The 8,590-nt window shown below is 71.2% G+C and overlaps 2 protein-coding genes across 2 annotated transcripts in view; both read right to left on the bottom strand.

Annotated features, from left to right (window-relative positions):
- NPC1L1 (NPC1 like intracellular cholesterol transporter 1) overlaps window positions 1–4,727 on the bottom strand; it is a 7,703-nt gene extending 2,976 nt beyond the window's left edge. Inside the window, exons 1-8 of the mRNA XM_035344991.1 lie at window positions 4,567–4,727; window positions 2,866–4,397; window positions 1,937–2,037; window positions 1,664–1,836; window positions 1,457–1,585; window positions 1,191–1,373; window positions 473–587; window positions 240–367 (exon numbers count right to left, since the gene is read on the bottom strand). Coding sequence (XP_035200882.1) covers window positions 240–367; window positions 473–587; window positions 1,191–1,373; window positions 1,457–1,585; window positions 1,664–1,836; window positions 1,937–2,037; window positions 2,866–4,397; window positions 4,567–4,620 — 2,415 coding nt within the window. The 5' untranslated portion in view covers window positions 4,621–4,727. The remainder of the gene's footprint in view (window positions 1–239; window positions 368–472; window positions 588–1,190; window positions 1,374–1,456; window positions 1,586–1,663; window positions 1,837–1,936; window positions 2,038–2,865; window positions 4,398–4,566) is intronic.
- Window positions 4,728–5,733: 1,006 nt separating this feature from the next.
- The window catches only part of DDX56 (DEAD-box helicase 56), a 3,116-nt gene continuing 259 nt past the window's right edge, over window positions 5,734–8,590 (bottom strand). The window contains exons 2-10 of the mRNA XM_035344990.1: window positions 8,397–8,515; window positions 8,028–8,272; window positions 7,546–7,668; window positions 6,883–7,026; window positions 6,666–6,798; window positions 6,504–6,593; window positions 6,298–6,403; window positions 6,055–6,146; window positions 5,734–5,944 (exon numbers count right to left, since the gene is read on the bottom strand). Coding sequence (XP_035200881.1) covers window positions 5,864–5,944; window positions 6,055–6,146; window positions 6,298–6,403; window positions 6,504–6,593; window positions 6,666–6,798; window positions 6,883–7,026; window positions 7,546–7,668; window positions 8,028–8,272; window positions 8,397–8,515 — 1,133 coding nt within the window. The 3' untranslated portion in view covers window positions 5,734–5,863. The remainder of the gene's footprint in view (window positions 5,945–6,054; window positions 6,147–6,297; window positions 6,404–6,503; window positions 6,594–6,665; window positions 6,799–6,882; window positions 7,027–7,545; window positions 7,669–8,027; window positions 8,273–8,396; window positions 8,516–8,590) is intronic.

Genomic DNA, 8,590 nt, shown 5'->3' with positions numbered 1-8,590 from the left:
GGGCACCGCAGTCCCCCTCCCACCCATGGGCACCCCACACCCTCCAGTTTGCCCACCCCAGGCACCCAAAGACCCAGGGGTGCCCAGTGCCATCCCCCCCCCACACTGGGCACAGAAGCACCCCGTGCCCACCCGAGGTACCCCAAATACCCACGGGCACCCCCTGCGATGCCCCAAACACCCTTGGACACCCCCCCTGTGCCCATCCTTGCACCCGTGGGTGCCCCGGGGTGCCGTACCTCCTGCCGGCGGGCGTCGAGGGCCAGCAGGGCGACAAAGCCCGACATCTGGAGGAGGAAGTCGAAGGCGATGGCCACGGAGGCCGTGAGGGCGAAGGTGCGGACGGCGGGCATGGAGGAGAGGGAGCCTGCGGGCACCCCGGCGTCAGCGCCCCGGCGACGCCATCGGGGTGCCCCGTGTCCCTGTGGTCCCTTGGGTGCATGATGCCGGGTGCGCCCCTGTCCCCACTCACCCAGGAGGAAGCAGATGACCTCGGAGAGGCTGCACAGCAGCATGCTGGGGGCCACCTGCGCCAGCACCCGCCCGATGTGCTGCTCCCGCGTCTCGCCCACCTCCCGCTGCGACTGCTGCTGGCCGGGACGGGAGGTTGGGGTGCCCGCCCTGCGTACGGGCACCCGGCGGCCTGGGGGTGCTGCCACGTGGACAGCGGGACACCCGCGTGTCCCCCAGGGACCTCCCCGTGTCCCCAGGTCCCACTGGGATCCCAGCCATGTTCCCGGGAGACCCCTGCACCCATGGGTGGCCCCTTGTCCCATGGGGACTTCTCCATGTCTCCCCTGTCCCCAAGCCCCATTGGGATCCCCATCATGACCCTTGGAGACCTCTACACCATGGGTGGCCCTTGGTCCCATGGGGACGTCCCCATGTCCCCAAGCCCCGTTGGGATCCCCGTCATGCCTCTTGGACACCCCTGCACCCATGGGTGCCCCTTTGTCCCATGGGGACCCCTGGAGCTCAGTCATGCCCCCTACATCCCCCTTGGGGACCCCCCACCCAAGGGTGCTTCCATGCTCCATGGGGACCCCAGTGCCCAAAGGACCCCAGAGCCCACCCCCCCGGGGGACCCAAGGCTGCCCCGCAGGGATCCCTGCACCCAGGGGTGTCCCACGGGGACCTCCCCACACCCATGGGTGCTCCCGTGCCCTGCAGGGACCCCCAGCGGCGCCGACCTGGTACTCCTGCACGAAGATGAAGATGTTGTCGGCGCCCACGGCGAGGACGAGGAAGGGCACGACCTCGAGGATGATGAGGGACGAAGGCAGCCCCAGCAGCGCCAGGAAGCCCATGGAGGCGAAGACGGCGCCCAGCACCACGGCGATGCCGCCCAACGCCAGCGTCACCTTCGACTCCACCTGTGGCAGGACGGGGCCGCCCGTTCAGCACCCCGCGAGCACCCTTGGGTGCCGGCACCCTCCCTGACCCCCCCGGCCGTTACCAGCACGCGGCGCCAGGCCGTGTATTCGCCCAGCGCCAGGGCGATGTAGGCGAAGACCACCAGGTAGCTGACGGCGAAGACGGGGATGTCCTCGCCCGTGGTGCGGTTGATCTCGTCCTCCAGCGAGCGCTGCGGGCGCGGGGCGGGTGAGCGGGGGCGCCGGGGCACCCTTGGGTGCCCCCCGCCCCACCGGCCACGCGCCGTTACCTCAGCCATGAAGGAGACGGAGAGGTTCTGGCTGTGGTTGCGCTGGAAGTCGCGGACCAGCTCGAGGAAGCGCTGCTCCCAGCTCAGCACCCACTTGTGCCGCGGGTCGCTCCGCGGGAAGTTGTTGAGGGAGTAGGTGATGATGAGCGCCTCCGCCTGCGTGTACTCGGAGCCTGCGGCACGGCGCGGCACCCGTCGCACCCCACTGCACCCCATCGCACCCCCCAGAGCCCCACTGCACCCCGTTCCTCCCCACCCCTCCCCACGGCTCACCCGGGTAGCCGCCGAGGGCGATGTAGGGGAAGACGGGCCCCCCGTACTGGGCCATGCAGCTCAGCTCCAGCGCCGTGATGTCCTTGAAGGAGAGCGGGGAGCTGGCGGGGACACGGCGCCGGTGAGCGGGGGCTGCGCCCGGTGCCCCCCGCCACCCACAGCCTGCAGGACCGAGTCCTGCTCCCGGCGGGCATCGCCCCGACCCCGCAGCCTGGCGGCGCACGGACACCGCAACACGTCCAGCACCCCACGGCCAGCACCCTGACCCCGCAGACCTGCACCCCAAGAGCAGCTTGCCGTGTCCAGCACCCCACGGTCATCAGCCCGACCCCATAGCTCACCGCCCCACAGCCACCACGCCACAACAACAACCCATAGCCATCACCCCGACCCCACAGCCCAGCACCCCACGAGCACCATGCCACATCCAGCACCCCATGGACATCGTTCTGACCCAATAACCCAGCAACCCATGAGCCTCATGGCACGTCCAGCACACCATGGGCATCACCCTGACCCCATGTTCCAGCACCCCATGAGCACCATGCTGCATCCAGCACCCCACAGACATCACCCCACAGCCCACCACCCCTCAAGCCCCCGCTGTGCCACATCCAGCACCCTACAGGCATCACCCTGACCCCACAGGCATCACCCCGACCCCACAGCCCAGCACCCCACGAGCACATCCAGCACCCCACCAACATAACCCCGACCCTGTAACCCAGCACCCCACAAGCACATTGCCACATCCAGCACCCCACGAGCATCACCCTGACCCCACAGCCGAGCACCGTGCCGTGTCCAGCACCCCCCGGCCATCACCCCGACCCCCCAGCCCCTCACCCCGTGAACCCCACGCCAACATCCATCACCCCCCAGCCGTCACCCCGACCCCACGCAGCGCCCAGCACCCCGCGGGCACCCACTTGACGCAGTAGATGAGGTGATCGTGCCAGTCCACGGTGCCGGTCTCCTTGCCCACGGTCTGGGTGGCCACCATGGCCAGGCGGGTGCGGTTGTTCTGGAAGTACTGCGTCACGCTGTTGATGCAGCAGTCGGCCAGGCTGGGCCCGGAGGGGTTGAGGGGCGCGTAGCAGACGTCCTGCAGCGTCACCTCCCTGCCCTCCTCCTGCACCCAGACGCTCGCCCCCGTCAGCTGCTCCTGCAGCTCCAGCAGCGCCTGCAGCACCTCGGCCGACAGCACCCCGCTGAAGTTCTTGGCGCCCAGCACCACCGAGTCGTAGGCGACCCCCGGGCGCTGGTCCCGCGCCGTCACGATCACCTGGCAGGTGCGCAGGAAGGGCCCGAAGTGCTCGTCGTAAAACGCCTTCTCCTGCCGCGCCTGGCTGCCCGGCGCCGACCACAGCTCCACGGGGTCGGTGGTGAGCCGCAGGGTGGCCATCCCGGCCGACAGCCCGCCCGCCACCACCGCCGCCACCACCAGCACCGGCAGCGGGTGCCCGGCCACCAGCGTGCCCCAGCGGCGGAAAACATCGGCCAGGAAGAGGTGGCTCCAGGTGCCCAACTGCACCGCGCAGCCCTCACGAGGAGCCGGCGCCGCCTTCATCTTCTTCTTCTTCTTCTTCCCGCGGCACATCAAGGCGATGAGGAAGACGAGGGCGAAGAAGCCGAAGAGCAACACGCAGATGACCAGAACGCCGTCGGCGGCGCCCAAGCGGAAAGGCGGCGCGGGGCTGGGCGGCGCGGGCACGGGCGGGCAGGATTCGGCGCAGTCCTGGCAGGAGCAGGGCTGCTGGTCGGAGCTGAGCGCCTCGCTGCAGCCCCACACCCGCTCGTCCAGCGGCTCGATGCCGTCGCCGGGCTGCGTGCCGTTGGGCACCAGCTGGAAGTCGATCTGCAGCGGGGCCAGCCCGTTGTTCTTGTCGCCCTGGAAGTCGAGCCAGCGCTGCGTGGTGCAGAGCCGGGCGCCGTAGATGCCGCACATGGTGTCGATGGCGTAGCCGCCCGTGGCCGGCAGCCGCACGCCCTTGCAGGAGTCGAAGGCGGCGTCGGCGTAGCGCTGGCTGTAGAAGCACTGGTACTCCACCACGGCCTTCTGCGGCACCCCCAGCGCCGTGGTGTGGTTGACCACGCGGGTGACGTTGGTGAAGAGGCTCTGGTCGGGGCTGCAGATGTTGTTGCAGTAGAGGTTGGCGAAGTTGCGGGAGCAGGAGGGGCAGCGGGCCAGCACGGTGCCGGACAGGGCCACGCTGACCTGCAGGGCGGTGAGCTGCAGCAGCGTGCAGCACACCCGCGTCTCGTTGTCCCCGCGCACCAGCTCGGGGCAGACGGAGCGCAGCAGCTGCAGCAGCGCGCCCGTGGCCAGCTGCGCCGGCTGGTTGTACAGGCAGGGCACGTTGGAGGACACCAGCGAGACGTTCACCTCGGGGTTGCGCCCGCAATCACCGTAGAAAGCGCAGTAGCCGGCGCGGTGGATCGGCGTCAGCTCCGGCGCGGCCTGCGGGGCGAGGAGAGGGGCGCGCGGGGGCTCAACCCACGGGGAGCCGGCTCGCTTCGGTGCCCCCATCCTCTCCCAGGAGGTGCCAGGCACCCGGCACCCATGGGCGTCCCCCCGCCGTCACCACCCCTCCGAACCTCACCGCGCTCGGCCGCCCCGAAGCACCTACCAGCGCCAGGAGGGCGCCGAGCACCGCGCCGGCCAGCGCCGGGGACGCTGCCATCGTGGGCAAAAGGGTGCTGGCGGCTTCGCCCGGCCCCTATAAGACCCCGTATCCCTTGGGCGGCTGCTGCCTGTGAGGTCTTCTGGCCTGATGGCACCGAGGCCAATCAGCCGGCGCCGGAGCTGTAAAGGCGCTGTGATCATTAACCCGGATCGATAGCTGCTGTCAGCCGGCGCATCCCGGCGGGGAGGTGCCCCGACGCCTGGGTGCCCCCCTGCCCGAGGGAGTGGGCACCCTGACTCACCGCCGGGGAGTTCTGCAGCAGCACCGTGCCTACGTGGTTTGGCAGGGCTGTACCCACCGGGGACGTCCCCGCGGCTTCACAGGAACACCCAAGGAGGTTGGCGGAGAGGCTGTGCCAGCCCTGGGAAACCCATCCTGCCTGGCACAGGGAGCGGCGGGCACCCCGGGGTGCCGGAGCATGCCCCACGGCATGTGCCTGGTCAGCGAGGGCAAGGAGCAAGGGGATTTGCCTCCCTGCCTGCCCCACGGGCGCTAAAACTGCTTCTGTTAACAGAAACGGGGCTGCCGTGCCCGCCTCAGAGTCCTCTGCCACACCGAGCTGCCAGGAAGGTTCAGGGCCGCCGGGCAGCCTTGGAGAAGCGTCGGCCCCGATAAGAGGCCAAGGCCCCGATAAGAGGCCGAGGCCCCGATAAGAGGCAACGGCGGGCGATACGGGCACCGCGGCGCTGCCACCCGTCTCGCACGCCACGGGCAGGGCCGGGCACCCAGGGCGGGCGGGCGCAGGGCGAACTCGGGCTCCCCGAAGGCGCTGTGCTGGCGGCACGCGGGTGCCAGGCTCCCGGGGACGGCTGCGCACCAGCCCTGGGGACGGATGCCCGCGGGCGGTGGGCACCGCGGCGGTGTCGGGGTGACGGGCGCCTCGGGGGGACGGGGGGGGGGCCCGAAGCTGGCACTGCTGTGTGTGCTGTGCCCTTGGCCCGGTTTACAGCCTTGGTATCGATAAGGGGGGGGCGATAACACGCTGGCACCTTTGTCCCGCATCCCAGGCTTCCCACCCCCGCGTCACCAACCCTCCCCTGTGCCCCTGCCACCGTCACGCAGCCTGCGGGCACCGCGCCGCCCGGCAGGAGGAACACCCCGCCACACGGCTGCCACAGCCCACCGGCACCTTTATTGCGCGCGGCTGCCCGCAGGGGACGGCACGGGGACACCCCATCCGCCGGGGGGGGGGGGGCTGCGGTGGTCCCTGGGCACAGCCCCCGGGGGGGCAGGGGGGGGCTCAGGAGGACTTTGCGGCACGGCGCTTGGCGCGCTGGCGGGCGTACTTGAAGCTCTGCAGTGGGTTGGTCTTGCGGCGCGCCTGGAAGGGCAGAGAAAAGCGGCGTCAGAGCCTAAAAAAGCAGGGGACAGGTGGGTACCCCCCCAGTGCCCGGGGGGGGGGGGACGGGGACACGGCTGTCCCGCACTCACCGTGGGGCCGCGGCCGGCACCGGCGTGGGGCAGCCGCAGCCGCTTGCGCTTCTTCAGGTTGGGCTTGGCGATGCCGCGGAGGCTGGGTGGCACTGTGGGCACGGAGCGGGACACCAGAGGGTGAAGGGCTCCCTGGGGACGCCCCCCCACCCCCCCCCCTTGCACCCCTTATCCCCAGGCCCCCGTTTTGGGGTCTCATGTCCCCACCCTGCCCCTGAAGCCGCTGTGGGGCGCGGGACGTACCCAGGTAGTCGGGGACGTTGCGGAGGTGAGGCTTGACGATGGCGGGGTGCAGCGGCTTGTCGTGGCGCAGGATGTGCAGGTCGCGGGGGTTGTCCTCGAAGTACGTCTGGGGACAGGGAGGGGACAGGGAGGGGACGTCGTGGGGGGGGGGGCTCCCAGCGCCCCGTGCCCACCCCACGCCCCCCCTCGGGATGCCGGGGGGGTACCTTGAGTTTCTCCGAGTTGAGCAGCTCCTCCTTGATCTCCCGCAGCCGAGCCTCCTTCACCGCCTGCTTGGTGACGGAGCGCATGGCGTCCTGGGGGACTTGGGGTCAGAGCCGGGGAGGGGGCACCTCCGCCACCAGCCCCCCGTCCCCACCCGCGCTCACCCGGCAGCGGTACCGCAGGCCCTCGATCTCCTCCATGCAGAACTTGTAGGGCTGCAGCATGGACATGCCGTTCTCTGCGGACACACACGGGGGGGGGGACGTTCCCTGGGGACGTGCCTGTGCCCCCGGCGCCCTCGGGGACGCCCCGATGACGTCCCTGGGCAGCCGGTGGCCCCCCCCCCCCCAGGGCGCCCCCCCAAACCCCCCCCCCCCCCACCCCCACGAGCAGCCAAGCCCCCCGGACCTGCCCACGCGGTGGATGTAGGACTCGACCGTCGGCGGCACGTCGAAGTTGATGACGGTGGCCACGTTTTGGAAGTCGATGCCCCGCGCGACGCTGTACTCGGGGTCCTTGCCTTTGCTGGGGGGAGGAAAATGCGATTGGGGGGGTGGGAGGGGGATGCTGGGGGGACTCACGACCCCCAGGGGCTAAGGGGACACCCCACGGGGACAAGGACAGCTGAGGCAGACACCCACGTGGGCATGGGGACGCTTTAGGACCTCCCTGGGCATGGGGACACCCTCGTGCGGGGCCACCCCCGAGTGATGTCCACGGTTATGAGGGCACCCGGGGCCACGAGACCCCAAGGCAAGGAGCCCCCCATGGACACGGGGACACCCTGGGGACAGGGACATCCCTGGGCAGAGACACCAGGACCTCCCCTTGGCATAAATCCCCCAGGAAAGAGAAAATCCCCTGGAAGGGGGGGGCGCAGGGACACCCTGGGCACGGGGACGGGCAGAACACGGACATCCCCGCAGCATGGGGACCTCGGGGGGCACGGGGACCTCCTGGGGGGGGCACACAGGGACCCCGCTCCAGACCCTGGGCCCCGTTCCCTGGGCATGGCCCCGCTGGCACCCATGGGTGCCCGCTCACCCGTCGGCAGCGCCCTTGCGCTTCTTCTGCGGGGGCTGCCCCGGGGGCGCCTCCAGCGCCTCCTCGTCGGTGGCCACGATGTAGTCGTAGAGGCCGCGGTTGAACTGGGTGATGGCGTGGCACCTTGGGGACACGCGGGCGGCCCTCAGCGCCTGCTCCCCGCTCCTACCCAACGCAGGGCCCCCCATGGGCACCCCAAGCGCGCCCCACATCCCCCAGACACCCCGCGGCACCCCGGGGCACCCCGCGTCCCCGGCGAGCACCAGGCCGTCCCCCGAGACGAGCGTGCCCCACAAACACCCCATCCCTCAGCGCCCCACCGCCCTCCCGGCCCTTTAGGGGCACCCCGGAGCACCCCGTCCCCCCCCAGGTGCCCCCAGAAGCACTCCTCACGTCCCCCCACCCCACCCTCCAGCAGCCCGGCTCCCCGAGCCCCCCGTTTGTCCCCAACCCCGGGGCGCCCCCGTCCCCGCCGCGCGTACCGGGAGCGGGCGGGCAGCTCGGAGTTGAGGGCGCAGGCGGCGATGCCGAACTGCTCGAGGAAGAGCTTGAGGCGGTAGCAGCGGGCGAGGGCCCCCACGAAGAGCAGCGCGCGGCCCCGCAGCAGCGCCAGCTTCAGCAGGGCGCAGAGCAGCAGGAACTTGTCCTCCTCCGTGTCGCAGCGCACCACCCACTGCTGCAGCTGCGCGCTGCCCGGCAGCGGGGGCTCCTGCGGCTGCACTATCACCTGCGACCACCACGGCAGGGCTTGGGGGGGACGGGGTGGGGGGAGAAGACCCCCCCCCGCTCCCCGGGACCCTCTCTACATCGGCCCGCAGCCGAACCCCCCCCCCCCGGCCCTGCCTGCTCACCGGGTTGTGCAGCACCAGCTCCTTCAGCGCCTCCACGTCGGGGTTGAAGGTGGCCGACACCAGCAGCGCCTGGTAGATCTTGGGGAGGTGGCTGGGGGGGGGGGGACACACACGGGGGGCTCAGCGCCGGCTCCACAGCGGGGTTCCCCCTCCCCTTGGCCTGACCGTGCCTGCCCAGCCTGGGGGTGCACCCC

Source organism: Oxyura jamaicensis, chromosome 22 (genome assembly GCF_011077185.1).
Source record: "Oxyura jamaicensis isolate SHBP4307 breed ruddy duck chromosome 22, BPBGC_Ojam_1.0, whole genome shotgun sequence".
In the NCBI taxonomy this organism is placed as follows: Eukaryota; Metazoa; Chordata; class Aves; order Anseriformes; family Anatidae; genus Oxyura; species Oxyura jamaicensis.
The sequence above is the reverse complement of the archived record's forward strand: the minus strand, read 5'-3'. Positions and strand labels throughout refer to the sequence as shown.